The 23,935-nt window shown below is 37.8% G+C and overlaps 3 protein-coding genes across 3 annotated transcripts; all 3 read right to left on the reverse strand.

The window, feature by feature from the left end:
• Positions 1-509: 509 nt before the first annotated feature.
• LOC140934232 (uncharacterized) lies at positions 510-8,466 on the reverse strand (the record flags this gene model as incomplete). Its single annotated transcript, XM_073383894.1, has 6 exons — positions 510-1,201; positions 1,579-1,728; positions 2,245-2,367; positions 3,669-3,791; positions 6,369-6,491; positions 8,163-8,466. Coding segments are annotated over 6 exons (1,344 nt in total), but the record flags the coding sequence as incomplete, so codon positions are not given.
• A 4-nt stretch (positions 8,467-8,470) lies between these two features.
• On the reverse strand, positions 8,471-14,075 carry LOC140934233 (uncharacterized; the record flags this gene model as incomplete). Its single annotated transcript, XM_073383895.1, has 9 exons — positions 13,926-14,075; positions 13,532-13,628; positions 12,548-12,766; positions 11,235-11,611; positions 10,750-10,917; positions 10,257-10,367; positions 9,849-9,965; positions 8,903-8,993; positions 8,471-8,508 (listed from the first exon to the last, which is right to left on the reverse strand). Coding segments are annotated over exons 1-9 (1,305 nt in total), but the record flags the coding sequence as incomplete, so codon positions are not given.
• A 156-nt stretch (positions 14,076-14,231) lies between these two features.
• LOC140934234 (uncharacterized) lies at positions 14,232-19,980 on the reverse strand. Its single transcript, XM_073383896.1, has 4 exons — positions 19,871-19,980; positions 17,214-17,569; positions 16,723-16,887; positions 14,232-14,354 (listed from the first exon to the last, which is right to left on the reverse strand). The coding sequence occupies exons 2-4, from the start codon at positions 17,310-17,312 to the stop codon at positions 14,232-14,234; spliced, it is 387 nt and encodes a 128-aa protein (XP_073239997.1). The 5' UTR covers positions 17,313-17,569; positions 19,871-19,980.
• Positions 19,981-23,935: the final 3,955 nt, after the last annotated feature.

A 23,935-nucleotide genomic window follows, 5' to 3' on the forward strand; every position in this document is an offset into this window, starting at 1 on the left:
TTGCACGTGGCTCTAGGGAGTTCGTGCCACTGGTTACCCTCGATACATATATTTTCAATTTTTCAGAAAGGTAGACAGTTTGGCATGCCAGCTTAGTATCTTGGAACTTTAATCACGTCCCCTAATTCAAACGATAGTCCATCCTGGGGGGCCAGTAGCAACTACTTACGGGAGCAAGATTTACGATGAATTTTTCATCAATCTGGATCATCACTTATGTCCTGTTGATCGGTGAAGGAGGGAATGAAGAATCCGCTGGGAATTCGAAATACGTGAGGGACACGGATGTAATAACAAGCATGCTATGGAGCTAGTTTGACTGTGCAGTAGGCTTTAGCCTGCGAAAACATCCGTTTCTCCTCTCTCTTCGCCGCTTGAGACGTTTCGCGCGAAACGTCCCCAGCGGCAAAAAGCGAGGAGAAACGGATGTTTTCACAGGCTACAGTAGGCTATCTACGTTAAATTACATATTTCCATAGTTTGGGGGGTAAGAATGAAAGCCGACGCTATTGAATCACCCACTTTCTTAGTTTTTATTGTATCTAATACCATGCCATTTAATACAGTACCTCTTACTAGTTCTTAACTTAGTTCCTGGTGTTAAATAATGCCTACGCGTTAAGCTTCCTTAAAAAACAAAACCCTTAAACTTTGAGGAAGACTTCCGTTATGGTGGCTTCCTATCGCACAAAGATTTTCCAATAATCGCCAGGGGACACTCCCACATTATAATCGTCGCATTCCCACCTGCCAGATGTAAGAAGCCAGTGGTAAGCTGCCCATACAAAAGCAGTGTGGTCGTATAATCTGCTCTGATCGCGCTCTGCACCCCATTTGCCTATTTTGCTAGAACCTTTTTCGTATCCCCAATCTTTGCAGACTCTTGCTAACCGCGAATTATCATTGCTCATGATCACAAACGAGCCACAAGAGGCAGGCATCACATCTGTCTCACCACTGAGGTATTTCACAGCAGTTTCACCTGTAGTGTTAGCAGCCGTGGTGATGTGAAATGTACGACCTCCTCTTTTTTTGCAGTGGAATCGTATCTGAGTGAAATTCAAGTGCTTCCTCAGCTCCTTCATGGCGCTTTTTGTGAGTACCATCTCTTTGCTGCTTACTCCGCGGTAAGATGTCTTAACTGGCAACTGGGTTGTAGACGAACCGTGCGAAACAACGTTGGAAACAAGAAGCCACTGCCCTGAAATTTAATAAATGTTTATGGCTCATGTGGGCCAAAACAAGTAGTCATAAGTTCAACTTAGGGCCTGTTTACATGGAGTGGGGGACCCCGGTCTAGTGGGGTAGGTTTCTTTTGTTTTGTGTCCCCCAGAGCGTGAAAACAAAAGAAACCAACCCCACTAGACCGGGGTCCCCCACTCCATGTAAACAGGCCCTTAGTCAAACGAGGCGGAAACAGTGCATATTGTGTCATAAAGCCTATTGTTACAATCAAGGAACAATAAGTGTGAATTTTTTTTGACACCTATTTAGATATTGAGAATTTCCTGAATTTACTTGATCTAATAACTGACGTACCAGCATAAAAGCAAGCGTCATCTTCACCTCAAACCTTACCTCCGTCAGTTGTCATGTCACAATATGCCTTTAAAGGCCTTTTAGTCCTTCCAGGGTCAATCCAGTACTCCCCGTCTCCATTGGTGGTACCTAAGTCCTTGATTTCTTTGCAGGATTGAGCGGGATCGTAGGAAAACAGACCGCGTGTCGCTACAACAAAATAGGCATCAACAATTTAATGATCCACTTCAAGGAACGCCTCGCTTGAAGGCAGTATCCTAATGTAATGTTCCTGTAAGCTTTGAATGAAGAAAGCAAAACGTGTTTGATAATTATAAATGGCCAAGGATACCACAAGGGTCAATAACCTTAACAATTCGAATACTGACAACAAAAGAGAAGAGTTTTGCAAAGCTCTGTTAATCAGTCAAGCTTGCAATCTCTTCCAAAGGAAATAATGACGACAATATACACATGCTATCGGTTTCCAGGAGAGGACCTTGAGTCTTGCTTCATCCATTCAGACGAGAGGTGATTCCTGTTAAACTGGCTAATGAAGAATATTATTTGAATATTTGCCTGTGAACAGAATCCCCCCGCTTAAGCTTAATTGTACTGCAGGCTAGTTCCAGTTCATAGCTAAGACTCCCTTTAATTAATGTGTTTGACTAATCAATTATCACTGAAATGCATCGAATACGAAGATTTTGGTACTGAGATATTTACGTTTACACTTCTTGCCATCTCTCTTGAAACCAGGTTTACAGGTGCAAATGAAAGACCCCTTAGTGTTTTTGCACAGCAGATTTCTGTCACAGTTATGGGTATTACTTGTGCACTCGTCTATATCTGAAAAAAGAGAGAAACATAAATTGCGTTTCTTTTCTTTATTGTCATTTTCTTTTCATTCTACGTTACAAAGGAAAGCGATGACTGATACGAATATGGCAGTTTTCTCAAATTGCTAAAAAAATGAAAAAGATGAATGCGTTAGGCCCCGTTAATTCGAATTGAGGCCGATCCACATTATTTAGACAGGCTGAATTGATTCAGATGCCGATCTTAATTCCAGCCGAACTAAATTAAAAAGGAGAAATATGCTCATTTCCGTCAAACTGCTTGTAACATACGTTATAATAATTTATGCATTAGGTTCGGCACACGTAAAAGTTCGGTGTCTGAATTAAAGTCGCTCCAAAGTCGCTCCAAAGTCGAAACTCCCGGCCGAGCTAAGCGGGAAGAGCGGCTGAGCAGTTCCAAATTGAAAAGGCCGTTGCTAAGGCCCGGTTCAGAAGCCGCTCCACTAATTAAGTGGAGAACCTAATTGAATTAGGTCCGACTTTGGAGCGACGTTGGCGCGGCAACTGATTCAGACGGCGTACCGTGTGTCGATCCTAATCTTTATTTCATGTATGGAGAAAGAGAAAGGCCTGGGTTCGATACCATATTTTCACGCCATAATTGATCTCCACTTTGTAGAACACCATTCTCCTTGCTTCTGTAGAATCTCTATTTTTGCCAAATTCATTTGAATCATTACATTCGATCTTTTCTTGCTCCTCCATAACTTCTCGGAAACATGGCCCACAATATGCGACTGAACTGCCTGCTTTCCAGCCGCTTGACAGCTTGACCTTTCATCATTCTCGAAGACAGAACAAGGGATACAGAAGTATCCCTGGCACCGTGAACAAGTATATTTTGCACTCTTAAAGCAAGAGGAGCAAGATTGTTCTTTTTCACCCGCCTTTTTTCTCAATTTAGTGTTCTGGGCATGGCAACTACGTAAAAACGAGCGGTATTGTGGGAAAAATTATAAATTCAATGTATGCATGTATGCATTAGGTTCAGGCACTTGAGCGCCGTATGAATCACATGCCGCTCCAATGTCGAATAATACGACAGACTCTGTCGACCTTGACGTTTCTACCGCACCTAATTAAAACGGCCATAACCAAATTGATTCAAACGCCGCTCTTTTGCCGTACTTAATTTATCAGTTAGGTTCGGGACATGACTGGGGGGGTGTCTGAACCGGGCCCAATTGATTAAGACGCCGAACTTTTCATGTACCTAATTTAACGTATTAGGTTCGGCTCATGAAAAGTTCGACTTCTGAACCGGGCCTATAAGAGCGCTAGACTGGATACCTTTACAGTTCTTCCCATCTCCCTTGTAACCGCGATTGCAGGTGCATGTAAAGGACCCCTCAGTGTTCTTACATAACGCATTTCTGTTACAGTTATGGGTCTTGCTTGTGCATTCATCTATATCTGAAAACAAAGACAAAAATTATGACGTACCGATTACACGCTGTAAAGCTCCAAAAACAACAAAGCAATTGATATTCTATTCCCTTCCGAATTTTCTTTATTTAGACCCCCTTGGGGCTTTTTATTGCCTCTGAAATAGTTTTTTTTTAATCAAATCAAACTATGTTATTACCGATGAAATTCTTGTTTTGACTGAAGGAATGAAAATCCGTATAAAACGTTGTTAGTAAGTAAGTAAGTATGTAAGTAAGTAAGTAAGTAAGTAAGTAAGTAAGTAATAACTTCATTTAACCACGGAATCCTTATCACTAAAAAGTGGTCTTCTAAAGAGCCGTGCACATTAAACTAAGACTTAAAAAAAACAAACATTATTGAAAAAATCCTATAATAAATGCCTACTAAGAAAATCTTAATGTACAATAGCGGAATAAAAACAATTTAAAGTAGTGGCCAGCTTAGCCTCAGCTGACAGGCTGTTCCATGTTACTGCGCCCCTTTAAAGAAAACTTTTCTTTAGGACCTCAGTGTTCGGTCGCGGAATAAACAGGTTATGTTGCGCACCTCGAAGATTATGCCTGTGAATGGTATTAATGCTGGCGAATTTATTAGACAGGTATTCGGGAACAAGGTTATTTACAGTTTTAAACATGAAAGATTTCAGTTGCTTATCACGTCTGTCAGCGATGCTATCCCATTTAAGGGCATGAAGAATCGGGGCAGAGCTGGCATCCCAGCTAGACCCTGTAATTATGCGTGCAGCCCTGTTTTGTAGTTTCTCTAGTTTTGGGCTGAGACCATTACCGATACAGCCCCAGACAGCGTTGCAATAATCGAGATGCGGAAGAATCAATGACTTGTAAATAGTGACAAGGGTACTCTGGGGACATATTAGTCTTAGCCTTCTCAGGGCAGCTAGTACTTTTGCAACTTTACCGATGACTTCGGAGATGTGAGCCTCCCACGAGAGTGTTTCATCAACCTGAACGCCTAGGCATTTGTAAGTATTGACTCTTTCAATTGCATGAAGGCCCGTCGAGGGATATGTGTGGATCGCTAGGGAGCAAAGAGATTGATTGCCTCGTGCCTGTAAACAGAAATTTAGTCTTGAGGACATTAAGACTTAGACGGTTAGAATTGAGCCATTGCTTCAGATTGCCCAAATCATGAGTCAGGGATGAAAACAACTCATTAGGGTCTTTGGAGGCAAACGTGAGATTAGTGTCATCGGCGTACATCCTCACATCCGATAGAAGGTTACAGTTAGGAGATCATTAATGTATAATAGAAATAGTAGAGGGCCGAGGATTGAACCTTGAGGCACCCCACAACTTATGAAGCTAGTTTCGGAATTTACGTTGTTTATAACTGTAAGCTGAGTTCTATTTGAGAGGTAGTCTCGGAAAAGATTCAGACTAACACCTTTAAACCCATACAGCTCCAATTTTGACAGAAGGATCTCACGGTCAATAGTATCAAAAGCCTTTTTTAAGTCAATAAACAGAATGGCATTTGTCAAACCACCGTCGATATTGAGATACCAGTTGTCTGTGATGTCAATAAGAGCTGTAAGGGTAGAGTGCATAGGTCTAAAGCCAGACTAGTATTTCAACATTCACAAAAACTTAACTTTTATTATAAAATCAAAACGAATTATAGCCCTTCTGCCTACCTAGATTTAACGAGAAACAACCCTTCTAGGAAAACATTAGTGAACTGAGAATAAGCAGTCACAAACTTAGGATTGAGACAGGTAGATACGACAATATACCGCGTGACGAAAGGTTATGCAATCTCTGCAATTGTAACAGAATTGAAGATGAAACTCACTTTCTATTAGATTGTCCAAGTTTTTCTTCGATAAGACATATGTTCTCTCTAAACTAGAACCTAAAATACCGTTTCTACGACTACAATCACATGAGTCCTTATTATCACATCTGATGAATTCTACTATTTTATTAACATCCAATTAATTTCATTTATATCAACTTGCTTTGAATTGAGAGACAAACTTATCTCCGGAATAATTAATCCTACTGATGGTTAGAAATAAACAATGATTAATACGTTTCAAATTATTTTAAATATTTAATTTACAAGGAATCAATGATTAATTTCAAGTAGCTTTTGCAATACTGTAATTTTTTTGTTATGGTCATGCAAATAAAGCTTATTGTTGTTGATATTTCGAAAGTAACTTATTATCATTGAAATATGAATAAACCTGATTAAAGATGTTTTTTTCAAAGAGTTTGGCAAAGTTCCACACATTAGTGCAAGTATTCTTATACTGAAATAGAGCTGCTCAAAATCCATTAAATACCCAATAAGGGTTGATGGCTTATTTTTGCCACCTTGGACTGGAATCTTATAAGAAATCAACGACTACAATAGATAAATGAAAAACGTAATTACAGCACTGTAAATACGGTATGATGTCCTTAAAAAGATACTAAAGACACGGAAACTACTTTTTTTTATTAACAAACAACATCTTTATTTAGTCTATACTGTATATAAACTCGACACAGAGAAAAATTAAGTCAGAAGATGTTTAAAGCAAACTTCGGTACTCACCAACGCATTTGCGGCCATTTCCAGAGTATCCAGCTTTGCAAGTACATTTGTATGAGCCCACGGTATTCTGGCAAGCAGCATTCACATCACATCTGTGATAGTTAGTTTTGCATTCATCAATTTCTGGAAGAAATTACGCTTCATTCAATCACCTTGTTCTATAGTCAGTTATAACGTTCTATATGAATATTTACCGAGAGTACTATATTCTCAACTTGAACTTATGAATACTCTTGAAGAGAAAAATGGAAATTACTATAAATCTAAAACCAAATTCTAGAACTAAACATTCAAGATTTTCAGTGCTTAAGTCTTCGGAAATTTTATAGTTTAGGCTACACAGCACACACTTACAAACACCACCTCCATTGCACCCGTTCTCCTTTTTCTTTCCTTATTATTTCAAAACCGGGTAAGTATAATTTCGTTTCATTGATGTAGAGTATATCAATTTCAGACTTAGACATAACTACGCGAAGCTGGTCAATATGCGCTAACAGGCTATTTATGTTAAGGGACGCCATCACCAAGCCTCGGCCGAATTAGTTGTTATCAATATTATACGACTTACGCCGTGTCGTAACATAACACTTATTACCCTTCAGCACTTGTCTTTCAGGCTCCCAAACGGTAGTATCCTAATCCTCAAGCTAAATAAGTTTTTAAAAATTACGAGCAAGTTGAGATGTTCCTAATTTATTTAAATGAAGGTCATTATGATTGCGATGCCGTTCTACAGTGATGTTGCAGTGGTCAATCAACTTCCGTTGGTTTTTCTCTCCAAAACGTGGCATTAATATATTCAGCCGGGGGGGGGGGGCACTCCCATACATTACGTATACGGGTATGTGCCGCCCAACGGGGTCGTGATTTTGAAGCTCCTGATTTAGAACAGGGTATCCATTTCAAAGGCGTCTTCTAGAACGGGGTATAATATTTCGAACGTATGAAAGCTCCAGTTTTGTAAGCAGCCATTTGAAATTATTTATTTAATTGCTGCTGATTATGAAGAAGTATTTATTTGATGTATAAGTCGAACAAATAAAGAAATACCTTTTTAAAAAAACAGGGCTATTTCAATTTACAAACTTTCTAGAACGGAATATAAAAAATTGGCGCATTTCTAGAACGGGGTATCAGTTTTAGAGCGAATTCTAGAACGGGGTATAAAAAATTGGCCCGTTTCTAGAACGGGATATCAATTTTAGGGGAAATTTTTTTTAGAACGAGGTGCCAATTTGGAGTCCCGGGCGGCACGTACCCACCCAAAAAATATTTAAGTGCCCCCCCGGGATATTCAGTTACAATTATTTTGTGAACAACAAAAAAAGAAAAGATTGTACACCATCAGGGAGCTCCAAGCATAAACAGCAGTAGCGTTGTTTTTATCTTCGAAGTTTGCCGGATTTCATAACCTGTCCGTTCTGCTAACTACGTCCTACATTTCTTCAAGAAACATTTGACAAGCTGTATCAAACACTCGACCTAGTGTTTTCACCCTACAACTGGACACCTCAAAGACTATCTAAAAAAACGGCCTACCATGCTTCCTTTTAAAAATCTACTTCTCCAGTGAATGGGTATCAGAGTGTCAAGTTGGAAACATGAAATCAAAAGAGGCAGTACAGTAATGTATTGTTTTGGTGACATTACCAACTTTCCTACAAAAAGTAGCTGTGTTGCAGTGAATAACAACCCCCTACGTTAGTTTAATTCAGTTGACAACTTCAAGGAGAAAGCAGAACCGTTTAATGTAAGTTGCTTTTTGTTAATGGACCTGATGACCGCTTTTACCTTGAACACAAGTATAGTTATAACAGTTATCGCAGGAAACATCGTTCCAAGTGTAGCCATTATTGGCACCCAGAGTGTGAACACAGTCTTCGTTTTTCCAGTTGTTTGGTTGTTGCAGAGCCCAGAACCGAAAACTGGTTATTTCCTTGTTTGTCCAGACAAATGATCCCTCAACGCTTCGGTCATTAAGTCCAATCCATGATCGCTCTCCATTATGACGGTGCTGTATGTAGACATTTTCTTCTTGGTTGTGCACTGTTACCAGATGTGAGTTCGTAGTTGAACAGTTGGACACAGCAGCTATAGCAGTATCCATTGAAGTAATTCCATCCAGATGGACAGATGTCTGCGCGTATACAAAGTAGGAATTAGTGAAGTGCAAAATGACATTGCTTAAAATGTATATACATGTATAGCTTTAGGTGCAATTATGCACTTCGAACATTTTTGTTATTTCCGGTTTTGCGATTAAAAAAGGAAATGGAAAAGTTGTTCAGGACGAAATAAAGGCATTACATAAGAGAAAGACCAATGCAAGTATTATAAAGCACTCTATTATACACATTAATATGTATTTGGAAAAGGGGATGAACGTTGTTTTTCATCACCACCCGAATGCATTTTCTTCTTATTTCTTCCAGTTTTTGTGCATTCCTTTTGTGTATTGCTTGTATTTCTCTTTCGTTATTCACAGAGTTGGTAAGTACTGAAGTTTATGATTAGTTTTGTAGCAGTAGTACCTGACAAAACTGTGTACGTTACTGACAATGGGTCATATTTTGCTTCATATAATTCTTTGACACAAGCACGAAAGCCTGTCTTGTTGATGTACTGCAAGAAAGGGATGTTTATTAGCTCAGTACGTAGTTCACACAGACGGCGGACAGCGTATTTTCTCCCTTGCTAGCAGAAAAAAAACTAAAGAACAGTTCAGGTAGGTCTTGACCAGAAGACTTTCCATATTTCCCAGTTTGACGCATATTAAGAAGTGATCAACCCTGTTCAACAAGTTTGCATGACAGGGCTTCAAAGGGAAGAGGAAAGAGAACAATTGAGTGCGCGTTATTACATGTCAACAACGTAAACCTCTCATGCGATAATTGCTATAACTGCTGTCAAACTTCAAATGTTTAGAGGCGAAATATTTCGCGTTCACGAGAAAGTAGACCGCGCGGGTCACGGAAACAGCAGATAAAAATAACCTTCATCGCACGCGTGCGAACTTTCAATAGATTTCAATAATCATCATGGGGCACAGGGATTCGCTCTCTTAGCTCATTCTCTCTTGCTTAACATCAATTTTAGTTTTCTCATTGCTTTTTGTTTGACAACATTTGCTTACCCTCTGCTATACAGCTACACAGCTTTTTTTAAAACACAGTTTTAACGACTTTCCATAATTCATAGCCATTTTACTAGCCAAGGGTTATGCCTGATCGTTAGTTAAACGGATAAGATTTAACTTTTGTGCTGTTTTTCGCACGATCTGTCTTTTATAAGCTGTTATTCTCAATAGAACGCATTCTGTATTGTAAAATAGGGAGTGTTAGTTACAGTCATTCGTATTTTGAAATTCATAAGGTTTCTAAACATGCACTCAACACATGTAAGTGTGGTTGCAAGTGGTATGTTACAGAAATTCATAAAATAAATAAAAAGTAAATAAATGAATAAATAAAAACATACCTCTGTCCACTCAGCTATGCTGTTATGAATTGGACTCTGACTTCCATTTTTGGTGGAATGATTGGCAGAAACAAACACATGTGGAGTTGAGTTATAAACTTTAGTAAAAGTAGCGTCCTGTCAAAAGAAATTACATAATTGTAAAAATTCAGTCACTGACATTTATATAAAGGCTAAGACTTTTTCCGCATTAGGGCATTTATAATCTATATTTCATTTTCATTTTAAATATTCACTGAAATATGAAAGGCAGCCTGCTAAACTGACTAAATGCAACTACCATCACTAGAGACATGATAGGGGAACCGTTTTCTTTTGCTCTCTGATAGTAAATTAATTCAATAAAATTAAGTGCACTGTGACGGGAATTGAAACCCATAAGACTAATGAAAGGACTGGAATACTGACCTTGCAGAAGGCATTATAGTGACCCTGCGCGGGGGGTTTATCATTCGAAAAGTAAATCGAATTGTGTTCTGAGAAGGGAGGCTCGTCAAGATATGAAAAGGCTAACCAATTCTGAAATAAAGTAAATAAATAAATAAATAAATAAATAACAATAAAAAGAAAGAATTCTCTTTCAGTCTCACGTCCTAACTACCAAAAGATCGTGTCAACGTCGAAAATAAGATGGTAATCTCTCAACAAGGTTTATATAAACAGCCACCGACATCTTAGGCTACAAGGAAGCAATAACATGGTTGGGTTGACAAAGCCGGATGAAGAGGAAACAGATGGAGGGAAATATATTTTCAAGCAAAAAATCGTGCATCTCTGCTGGACCATCTACTGGAAGCGTAAAAAAGCGAAAAGATGAGATAGAGAAAGATACCAGTCTGCTGCAATTAGTTTCCAACGAAAAACGCTGTTCGTTCGATTCCATGAGATTAGCGTTACTTACAACAACAATGTCTTGGTGTGATCCAGCGTAGTTTTGCAATTCTCTCAAGCAAACTTTGCAGGATGATTGTGTGACATCTTCAATCCATACGCTTGCTGCGTCGCGTTTTAATCCTGGATTGTAATGTTTGGCAGTCACAAATACCGACGGTATCACAGAGAATTTTCCCTGAAAAATAAATCCGAAATAGGCAACTCTTAAATCTTAGAAAGCCACGAACAGGAATCAACTTCGTATTTTTGCAAAAAGGAACCCATGACATTTGAGATATGCTGGAAATTGGTAAAAGAATAATTTGTACTACCATGACGTTGTTCGACTAATGGTCATAAGTGTACGGCTGCACCAGAATGACAAATCACTGCTGATGCATATTAAAAACGATCTGTTATTAACTGAGTGACCTCAGTAGAAGTGAGGCGTTTCAAAAGATATGATCTTGAAAAGAATGGAAAGGACAAGAAAACCCAACAAAGACCACTCACAGTAGGAAACATGACAGTCGCACAAGTCGTACCAGTCCACCACTGTGACATGCCCTCTTCACCGGTCACGCCACCCACTGGGGCACCTTGGTACGCCATCCAATCAACTGTCACGTTAGCATACGACTTTCGTTCGTTATATCCTGCCGCCATCACACAAGCAGTGAATCCGTCCTTATTCACATTTTCAACCCACGATACTGCCGCGTCATGGACATACGATTTGTCACTGGTATCCATATGATTGACAGTTATCTGCACTTGAATGGGTTTCTCAGGGTAAAACACAAACGGTTTGAAATGAATGGCATGACAGTGAGAGTAGCCCAAGGATGGAATATGTGGCATTTGGCGACGACCACGCTGAAAAGGAAATCCTAGAAAACACATTACAAGATGAACTATAGATTAGTATGACAAGCATGCGGAGCAAAGGGCATTTACCCAGAACTTAAAAATGTTAACAGAGCAGCAAATGAGTGGTTCTTATAAAGAGGGTTGTTACTCTCTACTATAGAAGTCCAGGGAAAGTTCACAGTGGACAATGTATCGCTTGTCACTGCATTAGGTAAATAGCATGGCAAGCAGTGGAGAGATTAGAACTTACATCCTGAGCAGAGCTACACGGTGGCAAATGGTCAAGCCTATTAGCGCTAAAGGAAAGGAAAGTGAACATTCACTGTAACTAAGATTCAGTTCCAGTTATGCTTAAAAAAATATAACTCTAGGAAAGGTTATCCAGATATGTTAGGCAGAGCTACGTCCGGGTACGAAATGCAAACGATTACTACTATTACTACTACTACTACTACTACTACTACTACTACTACTGCTACTGCTACTGCTACTGCTACTGCTACTGCTACTGCTACTGCTACTGCTACTGCTACTGCTACTGCTACTGCTACTGCTACTGCTACTGCTACTGCTACTGCTACTGCTACTGCTACTGCTACTGCTACTGCTACTACTACTAATCTCAGAGAGAAGAATCAGTTTTCAATTTGCTTCAGTGATACATATATAAAAGAAAACAAATATTTTCGTTGAGGATTAACTGAAAATGCTTAAAACATATAATTAGTGTATCCGCCACTTTTTCCGACCAGTGTTCTTATTAGCATTGCTCCGTATCAAATGTTTTAGCAAACTTACGTAGAATTCTGAACTTCACGCATCTATCGCCGTTTTTCCCTCCAGGCTACATGGGTAAGTAAATAGCTCATTCGAAAAATTCGCTAAGGGATTAATACTGAATTCTAATAACACACAAAATCACTTTTTAACAGATTCACAAAAACAACTGTACTAACCTTCACAGCTGCCAGGATGTTGCACGGTTAAGTTTAGTCGATGTAGACAAACTTCTCTTTCAAACAAACATCTGTTGTCGTATGTTGTGCCATTTGATGAGCAAACGGGTTCTTTGTAAGATGGGCAGCTATTCACACATACACAGCGTGCATCATGGGGTCCAAACGCCTTACAGAAGCTGTGATAATAACACGTAACGTCTATGCAGGGATCCAAGTCTGAAGATAATTAAGCAAATAACAACAGATTAGATTTAAAGTGCCCATACCTTAAAAATTATTTTTTTTCAGAATTGAAAATGCACATTACTATGAGAACGTGTGCGAAAAAAAAATAGCTTTGAACACAATGTTATTAAAGAGAATTTTTTGACACATTGAAATTTACCGCCATTTTGGCACACCATTCGTGCAAGTCTTCACTCGGATGCCTCTCGGAAACAAAGGGGCCCTGACGTAGATTAAGAAACTATAACGTAAATTAAGGAACACGTGACTTTAGATACAAGAAAACAAGTATAGATTCTACAAAAATTTCGTCCAATTTGCAAGCTGAAACTGTTTTAAGATGCCAATAAGGTGCATTGCAGTTAGATGCAACAACACTGGCGACTCTAAGGAAAGGATAAGAATGTATATGATCCCGTTTTTCAGTTCCTGAATTTTTGTCTTATGACATCACATATGAGCCTGTTAATTTCGTGATCAGGAGAAACAGTGTGCCAAAGAAATTTAGACTTTAAAGTTTTCTAAAAAAATCTCATTTTCTTGAATACACAAAATTATTGCGACGAAATTATAGTAGTAACATGTTTTTTCAGTCAACAAATCTACAATCCCCCAAAATAGAGACAACAAAAAATAGCCTCAATTAGAGAAAAAAAAGCTCTCCATGAAACAACTTCAAAAGATTATGTCATAAAATGTACTTGATACACTGCAGCATACAGCCTTCACCAAGGTTTTGACATATTGTTTACGTACCTCCAATCACCAGGTAATCCAGTTGTACGATGTCCTTATAATTGGCGTTATTGCTGTATCTTCTCATACACACCTCGGTTTCGTTTGTAAAGGTATGCTAGACACAATCATTAGAAGTATCAGATTATCAATCATTAAGCGTCATCAGGTATTTTCTTACCTTAACTGCTATGTCACTACCAAAGGTCGTTTACAAAGCGAAACCGTGGCGTGCACAGGTTGGTTGGAAAAATTGGGAGAAAAAAAGCAAAAAAAAACTTTTCTGGACTCCTTAAACGACATGAAAATTTGAAACAGAGACAATGCTAAAAGTAAGTTCGAAGGGAAAAGATAAGAAGGCAGCCCAAGGACGCAATGGACTAAGAAAAATGGCTCCAAGTTTCATATATGTTACCTGAATCCACGCAGTAACTGCGTTACAAGTTCCAGAAGCCGAGAAACGGGAGTTGTTGTTGTGGTAACTGAGTCTTGGTGAAACCATTACTACCGGAGGGGCATAGAAAGCATCAGTGAACTTTATTATCTAAAAAAACAAGAAAAGAATCAGCGTTCTTAAGTTTTTCTACACATATGCGGTATATCATGGATATATGTCGTTTAAATAGTTGACGACAATAATATTAGAGCGCCATGAATTTCTGAAAGATTTTCTATTTATGAATATAAGTGACTGACAAACCAAAACAGTATAGTTGATTAGTTACTTTACCTGACAGAGAGCGTTGTCTTGTTGCTTGTTTAGTGGTGAGTTATTCTTTGTTGTTACAAGGCCATGGATCAAGGTAGAATTCAGCGTCATCAACTTAACAAATGCTATCCAGTCCTGAAGGATAAGTGAAAAAGTAATATATAGATTTAGCCAGGGCCAAAAGCGAAGCTCCTATATATTAACTCGAATTTATAATTTAAATCAAACAATAAACTTATTTTCCACAATTCAGTTAACTTTAGAGCACATTCATGTGACTTTTGAGGGAAAGGTTAAGTGATTTTAGAGAAAAGTAATTTGCAAACAGTCCAACCTAAGAGTGAACTTAATCTTACATCGAGTTGATAGCCTTATATGTACACCCAAAAAATAGCAATTGATCACAGTAGATTAGGCCTGGAAAACAAATTCTTGGAAAACAAATCAGGCCGAATTTTTTGCGTTCGACAAGTTTACTTTACAAAATCTTCCCAACAAGTCAGGGGACATGTAACCCAACCTTTTATACTTTTTATACATCACATCTGAGGTGAAACAGTACTACGAGGCGCTGTTTTTATCATACAGACCTCGGACAGAATGCAGTATTTCACGATTTTGCAATACAAATGGCACTCACTCAATATTGAGGACGATCGAAGCACGTGTGGGCTTTTAGCGAAACCGTTAAAAAAATTTCAAAAATCACCTATACGGCTAGCCGGTTCTCACTTTTCACAAGCGCCAAAGTCGACTTTTTAAATTATGATTAATGGAGATATACGCTTCAACATAATATAGAATTTATTATGTTTATTTTTTATTTATCAAAAGCGTTTGATACGCGCGGCATTTTGACTACTCCTGCCTGCTAGCGATGTTCATGAGCGACTGAAAACAAACGGCACAGCGATAAAAATTGAAAAAGAGACTACTAACAATCAATAAAAGGAAAATAATTCGGTGAAACATATACAGAGACAACAATTTTCATTCACGAAGACAAGTATTAAAGTGCCTCTGAAAATCCTTGTTTATGTTTTTCATTTTGTAAGCCGGTTCCCGGTGTTTGCTTTTTCAAAGATGAACTCGAGGCAAGAAAATCACTCGAAGCGTTCTTTTACAGCCATTTGCGGTGAGAAAATGTCTAAAGGCTTTTTAAAGTTCTATAAGCTTATAATCAAACCTGATACTCGGTCAGATCAAATCTTAGAATTAAAAACGTGCATAAACTAAATAGCCGCATAAACTACGCTCGACTTCATTAAATTAGATATAAAAAAAAACGTCAAATACAATAATTACTCAGGCTTACCATTCGAGATGCACTGAAAACTATCAAGTAAGGCCAGAATCGCTTCAGACTTTTCAACCCTCTTACGCATCAAGGAAGGAGAAAAACGAAAACGATGCCATCCGAAATCGGATTTCCGACTTTGACAAGCGACGTATTTCTCCACCACAAACCCAATAAACAAACTAGCCATGAATAACAGAAGACACTTGATAGCAGGTGAATTTCATTTTGTACATTCAGTGGAAAAAGACAGTTAAAAGCATCACAAGTTGACACAAATCTCTGTCAGCTTCAGCAAAGTAAACTAGTTTCAAGATGCTGCATAAATTTTCCGCATGAACTCACCTGTCAAATTTTGACCAATCAGAGCATAAAAATTGGACGTAGAGCGTGAAAAACGCGTGACCTTGGTGAGAAAAGTCAAAAGCAACTAGCATGTCTTCCCTGCCTGTAAAAACTGGCTGAATTTTATCGTCCGAGGTCAGTTTGAAATCAACATTTTATTTGTGCGACACATACAAAACACAACATACTTCATATGAATTAAAAAAAATAAACTTGAGTCTGCGATCGTTTGAAAACTAGTAACTTGTCAGCGGACAACTTCAAAAAGATATTCAACCTCGATGGGTCGACACCTAAGCCCGCGATGCGGTCAGGTGATACTGGTCAGCGGATACCCTGTTTTGACAGCTGTCAATTGATCACAACATTGATGTGAAATATATGTGTGCAATATCAGTCTTCCTGTGCTCCCAAACTGGCTAGAAAGTGTGAGGATTAAGCACTGGTTTCCCTGTGGTGCGGACGGACGGGCGAGCGGTGTACGGTCACGTGATTACCAAATTTTCTGGGATGAGAAGATTTACTTACCCATGGTGCTCCGCAGGCGCGCTTCGCGCACCAGAGCTCCGCTATTAACAATGTTATCAATATATTCTTCCTCAAGTCAACGTTGTTTCTAAGAGAAGGGAGTCCATTTCTCTGAACCCGTGTAAATCAAAGGGTACCCAACTTGGGATCTCTATGAAAAAAGCTACGATTTCCTAGTAGGCAAAGAGCAAAGTTAGAGCGCCAGGAACAACTGGGTTCTGGTAGAGCACAGCCCCTGTAAGTTGCAGCAAGGGAGGAACCGTTTAGTTAATTATCATCTTGTCGTGTGTCTACTTTCAAACATGTAACAGGTAACAAAAAGAATTCACTTACCACTTTGATGTTTTTATGCAGCCCATCAAAAATCTTCGTTTCCCTGAGGCAAACCTTGAAACTGTCTCTGCGTACATCCTCTACCCACAATGCCAAGGCGTCCTGAGGTCTCTTGAGAATTTGGTGACGAACTGTTACATAGATGCTCGGAGGAATTGAGAAACGCTGAAAAAGTAAAAGAGAACGAAATAAATAATCAATAACATTTCTTCTTCACACAAACAAGGATCTGATATAAAACGAGGGAAGTGTGAAAGAAAAAAATCATTCTAAAATTGAAAGAAGCAAATTGGGTAGAATTTTTGCAGCTGAAAAACTAAGAAGAGTTTTACGAATTAAACACAGAATTTGTAAATAGAACGATTATTATAAACTTGGCCATGTACAAACAAAAGGAATCGAAATATCGACTTTCTCACTAAATTTTTTAAAGCAAAAATTAGCAAAAAATATGGATGGGTAAACCTTTTTAAAGATGTATAAATGTTAACCTTTTCAAAGGCGATCCTTTTACACTTTTCTCCAGTAGTCCAAGAATCCAACGAGACGGTGTCTAGTTGAGCGCCAACAGGAACAGATTGCAGTGCCATCCAGTTCACTTTCGTAGTCCCACTAGAACCATCTCCGTACTCCAAAACACAAACTGTAAATTCTTTATTATCCACAGATTCCACCCAAATAGCCGCGCTATCTCCACCACTATAACTGTTTGTTGCGTGGCTTTTGGAAACGAAAACTTTCACATCCAGCCTGCCATTGAAAGGATTCTCAAAGGAAACCTTTTCAAACGCAAACAGACCAGGAGTAGTAATGGTGACATTGCATATTCCAGTTTTGATACTCAGCGCTGGGAAATACAGAAAAGGAAAAAAAAAATAAAAATAAGTGTGAAAACAAAATACAGAGATGAATATTCTCTTTTATACCTTCAACGTCTTGGTAAGAAAGTGCAGCTACAAAGAAGAAAGCCGACAACAACTGCACACGGACTTCTTTCTCGGTAAACATCTTGCTTCAAATGAAGAATATCCACTCTGTTGAACATTATACCTCTTAGCAATACGTGGCAATATAGTCCAACTTGTTTTTACGCGTTTAGTAGATCTCATTTGCTTTGTTTGAGGGGGGGGGGGTAGGGAGTCAATTGTAAGATTTATGCGGAAACTGAGAAGGGTAGGCACGTAGGTTCATTCACTGCACTGTCACCATTACCATGGCGATGTATTGAAAAATGCTGGAGAAGAGGTTCCTCTGTTCTTCTGTTTCCTTTAGGTCCTAAAATTATGTTTTCAAAAAATAATTTTAGGACTTAAAATTTTAACTTTGAAACGTTTCCAGTTGATCTGTCAGGATATTTTATACTATATATAATAAAGGCAAAAAACAGAACAACCCACTGAGGAATACGGGAATTTGTGTGAACCTAGAGCACTTATAATCTTGAATAAAAAATAAACCAAACGAAGATTATATCATTTGTTTTATGTGGCCCAAAATTTCACGGACAGTTATTAGTTGAGGTCTCAGCCACGAAATTGAAGCCGGCTTCATCATTTCCATGATGCAAGCTGCACTGAATTATTTTGAATCCGAAAAATTATTATATGTACCCCCGCCACAACAAAAGTTAATATTTTGATTTAAAGATAATCTAGGGCGAATCTCGACCACAGAAAACTGTATTTTGTTTTTCCTTTCCATACTTTGATGATTAAGTCTTACGAACACGCACATTCCATCGAACTCAAGCGGGCAGGAAGGTTCCCTCTTGGCCCCGGAGGTGTAGCTTATTACATACAGCGAAGGGTTTACATCACCCTGGCCAGTTAATAGAGCAAGCTGTGAAGCAAGAGATATTCATTGAAAACATTTGCGAGTTAGTTATGTGGCATTAACAAGTTGTTCAGATTTACATTTCAATATTCAGTTTATCGAGTCCGCACACTTTTTTATTCCCTTGTATGTACATTTAGGTTGCTTATAATTTCTGAGTATTTGATTAAAATTAAAATTTTCATGGCTTTTATTAGAAGCAACGTTTGCGTCGAGAAATTAACCAAAGTATTAAAAGACAAACACTTTCCTCTTACTTTTGAATGCTTGATATTGACACGCCGAATTTCATTTACCCATTTCAGACCAAGCCAATTATACTGAGATCCGAAAATTGTAATCAGGATACTTGATTAAAATTTAGTTCGCAGAAGATCACACAACGATCCTTAGAATTCTGCTTAGTCAGCGTGTTATACTCTGAAAAAAAGAAAGAAATTTCAAGGACTCGGTACGGTATGGCCTCTAGTCGTATTTGAGCCTTGAGAGTAAAAACCTTTATTGTTTAGACTCATAGTGGTCCTCTAAATTGTCCAACCTCGACTTAATTTAATGTTTCGCTATAAAGTTTGCGATTCAAGGGAATTATCCTCTTTCACCGTATTTCTCCTTCATAGCGACCTCAACATAGGTTTGTTACCCCATGTTATCTGAAGACAAACGACTTCCGCGAGACAAAGGTAAATAACTATTCTCATTCCAACGCGTTGTCTATCTCAGTAACCATGAAAGGGTCCAATGATTTTGTTATTTTCTTTTTCTAAAAGGAGGAAATATTGATATAGATAACCATGGGCTACAAAAGGTACGTTTTAAAATCTTAGAGTTATTCTTTTCAGTGGTAAATCCAAGATATGCCGGAGTTAATTTTCCCTTTTTTACAGATGTTTATTTTGCATAATGACAAATGGCAAATTATGTAAGAATCGCTGCCTAAACATTTGTTAAATTTCTGTTAAAAGATAATGTGTTATCTAATTTCCGTTCTTTTCTTCTATTGTAATATTATTATGACTTAAACTTCCACTTTTGGGCTAAAAAAATTGATTATTGCAGATTATAGTGATAATTACCCGATCTATTTATATATTTGCGTGACATACAGGACAATTGGCTAGACCGTGGATATATACTACTGGTATGAAAAGTGAAAATATGAAAAAAAAAAACAAAACAAACACTGCAAAAAAACCTTCTTGATCTATGAGCGCTTTACATTAGGTATAAATGTAGTTCATTTCTATCACCAATACAACTAATATCAGCACTGAAAATCACAGTTACACGGTTGGTTGTCCCTCAAGATACCACTCACCTCATGATTACTTCCTGATATCTCTGTATAGAACTTTGTAATAAAACGAAGAATAACCTTCGTCTTAACTGATACCCTGAAAAATTAACTTAAACTTTCTTGGTCAGAACTAATTTTCGGACGTTAAGTGTAGTCATTTCATCACGCAGTCAAGAGTATACAAAACGTCACGGTGAACTCAACCTGTAATATGCTCATTTTATACGTTGAAATCAAACATTTGTTTAGTCACGAAAAAAATTCAAATTTAGGGTATTTTCACTATGTAAATTCAACGTGCCATTTGCTTGCTTTTTGCTTTGAAAAAGGTGTCAGTCTAGATTTCACAACGTTTTGAGTCATTCTACTCCGGTAAAAGATTGAAAGTCTGTGGTGTTTCAAATATAAGTTAACAAAATGCAAAAAAAACTATAGAAAGGATATTTTTTTACAATAACTGAATTATATCTCGCATGCTGATTGGCTAATTGTAATTATCGTTAAGAAGACAAACACATAAAATTTTAAGTTTTATAATGCAAGACGCGGTCATTTGCCGAACGAATGCCGACCTTCGGTGTTTTTGCTTAGTTTAGTTTCATAGAAGATTCACTTTCTGTTCTCTGAGAATAATAGCCAGAAAGTTCTGATGCAAGACTTGCATCCCGTTTGGATTCTCTGCTAAAAGCTTAAGCAGAGGAAACTAAACAAGACTTTTAGTTTCCAAAAGCGGGGACCACTTGCTAGAAATGGTACAGTTTCAAAACTGCGATTTAATGTTTAATGTTTTTTAATGTTCGTAAAAAGTTAAAAAAGTAAGGAAACAATTCTGAATGCCGACTAGTTTATTAAAAATAAGCACATTTATAACGGTAGTTTTCTTTTGACAAGTACTGAGTGTTTTTTTGATCCTTTTTTCCGAAAGCAAAACAAACTTTTTGTACAAACTTTATGAAACTTTGTAAGTACCTGGTAACGAATTTAAAACTTCATGACTATAATACCCACCTTTCGGTTTGATTGTACACAGCTCATATAGCTGAATGGCATTCAGGACGACAAACAAGTCGAGAACTGAAGTAAACAACCAGCCGTACACGATTTCTGTTCGTATTGATCGGTTAACAACTCTTCTAAACTGCCAGGCTAGTTTGATCTACAGAAAGTTTAACCGTACATTGCTTTGACTTGTTCGTTTACTATAGCGGCTCCAAAATCTTTCCTTGGAATAATATTTAACCTTGGGCCTGTTTACGACTTCATACAGCCCAAAAATGCCTCCGTTTTTCTAGGCAATAAACATCGCTGATCTCATTCTTGTTTGAAGTTTGCAAAACAAATTTATGCAGGGCAGTGACGTGACTCAAGCTGTCAAATTTTTAGCCAATAAAACTCCGTTACTTGTTATCAGTAGCCAATCACCAAGCGAAAAAAGGTGTTGACAATAACATTGCGCTAGATTTTCTTGAGTTGTCTTTATTTTTACCGGCAATATTTGACTTTTTCGAGCTTTTGTTATTGTATGCGGCTCGTGGATCCACAACACTTTGACAATGTTATGATGTCATTTTATCATCAATAAGAAGACAGACAATAAAAAAACTGGTGTCAATTTGTTAACTAGAGTACATAGAAACAATTCGGTCACGTGACGTTGTATTTCGAACGGAGTAGCCGAGTTCCAACTGTTTGAGCCGGAACGCCTGGTAACTACTTTATAGCTTCAATTCGAGGCTTAAGCGAAAGGGTGCCTATTTTTGAAAGCACATGAACTAGAGCTGGAGAGTCTGACGAGTGTTAAAAATGATTAAGTCATGTTCGTGTGTAAAAATAATCTAAAAAGGTCAGACTTCCCTCAACTCTTTCGATTTTTCGAGTTAGAAGAATCTTATAAAGATCGCCTTTTGTCCTAGCACCGATAAAGAGTTTGATTCTATGTATCTGCACATATGCTCCGAGCATTTTAAGATCGAACAAATCATGAAGACCTTGTCTGCAACTAAAAAGATAGCAAAAGGGAAGGTCCCGACGATTTGCTAACCCCGAAATGAGTCCCTCGAAACCCAACTGTCAAAGTGAAAAACGGATGAATTACCAAAAAAAGGAAAATATAAGAGTTCAAGTTGGCATAACATTGTAATCGTCAAAAAAATACTACTTCAGGATTGAAAAATCATTGGGAAATTTACAAACGCTGGTATTTTTTGTAGGTAATTGGTAGATAAAAAAATTATTCCAACAGTAGAGATGAATTGGTTGATTTTTGATACAATGACCATTACATAATACTAAGAATTATAACATAACAAAAGTAAATCGCGCGCTCTGATTGGTCAGTTATAATTAGCCACTACCATTTGCCCGTGGGGGCACGCCAAGAAACTGAGCTAACGCTGTAAAATTTAGGCAAATTCAACAAATCTCCTCTCCTGACGGTAAAATCACCTGTAAAATACACCGATGAAATGCACCGATGAAGAAAATACTAAGCTGTTGTTTTGATGGAAAAAAGACAAAAGATCAAGCGACAAATTTGCCCTGGATGAATTAATCACTGTTTTCCTCATGGCTAGAATCGGCTGAAGGAAAATCGAGCGAGCGAAGATTTAAGGTACATTTTGTGTGTTTTTTTTTTATAGAAGAGAAAGTCTGTTTGAATTGTAAAATTTATCAATTAGCATTGTGTTATTGACTTTTTGTCAAGCTGATGCTAAATTCAAGCAAATATCTTAGGAAACACGCTCAAATTCGAGACAGCTTTGATGTGAAGTTTCCATCTCATCGATTAAAAATTTTAGTTGAGTTTAAACGGGCACTCGCATTACGCTGGAAGAAGCGAATTTCATTTGAGTACAGAAAGATTTGGGTTTTCAAATAAATTTTTCAAAAATAACTTCTGTGTGTATTATTTTGTTCCTCAGTGTTCATTCATAACAGTCGTTCACAGAACGGTCAAAAAACAACAGCTTCAGCGCCGGCGAATTTCAGTAGCAACTTTGACTTTCATAGCTGGATTTCCCCAGACAGACTTCGATACAAAGTTAGTTAATTTCTTTTTAAAATTATTGTTACCTGTTATTAAAGGAATGACAGTCAAATTTTCTCATTTCTACTTTACGTTTATTTCAAAAATTGTCACATAAATAAGCTTGATAATTATTTCATTTATTTAGTTTTAGCTTATTTTTTAGAGTCCTTTTAGTTGATGTTTATAGTTACAGCTATAGCTTTCCCTCAAAGTTTTTACCCTAATATTAAGAGCAAGTAGACAGATGCCATTCAGAATAACAACAAAAAACGTTTTGCAATTTACCTGAAGACGGAGAACGGTTGATTCAGCAAAAGAAAAACTCAAAGGCAAGTTTTTGAAAAACAAAGAACATGATTTGTTTACGCGCGGGCAGATGGCAGCATACATGAACTCGGACCGATGACTCAACCGAAGGCAAATGGAAAATAATGTTTTTCTCTTTTGATTATGTTATAAAAGAAATGGTAAACGTTGCAGCTGTGCAACCATGGAGTTATGGATGCACTTGGGAGGTTTGCTAAGCACTCAAGAAGCTAGAGTCGCACTCGGCTATCGCCTTATGCGACTCTTATACGCTTCTTTCGTGCTTAGCAACCTCCCGCGTGCATCAATAACTCCATGGTTGCACGCTGCACATTTACCATTTCTTAGTTATCTCTATTACGTTTTAATCAGCCATACGTTATTCTGCTGCTTCTCGACCTGTTGAAAGCTTTCAGCACGATTGATCAACTACAAGATTCTTTTGCGCAGACTATCTAGTTGTACCTAGATCGTAAGCAAGTAGTCAATGTCTAGGGACCCACATTATATAGCAAGGACTGGCAGTTTCAACTCCGTACATCGATCAGCCGTTGAACCCGAGATTAAATTAAATGCAATAATGCAAAATTGATTTGAAATACTCTTAAATACCTAATTTTCTTTCCACCAGCTTCAAACAGTGACAGTGAAATGCTTTAAATATAATTATTATTCATTCAAAATATTTCCCTGATTCTGATTGGCTAAAAGCACACGTTTAATTCACCATAACCAGTTACTGATGACCAAAT

Source organism: Porites lutea, chromosome 4 (assembly GCF_958299795.1).
Source record: "Porites lutea chromosome 4, jaPorLute2.1, whole genome shotgun sequence".
Classification (NCBI taxonomy): Eukaryota; Metazoa; Cnidaria; class Anthozoa; order Scleractinia; family Poritidae; genus Porites; species Porites lutea.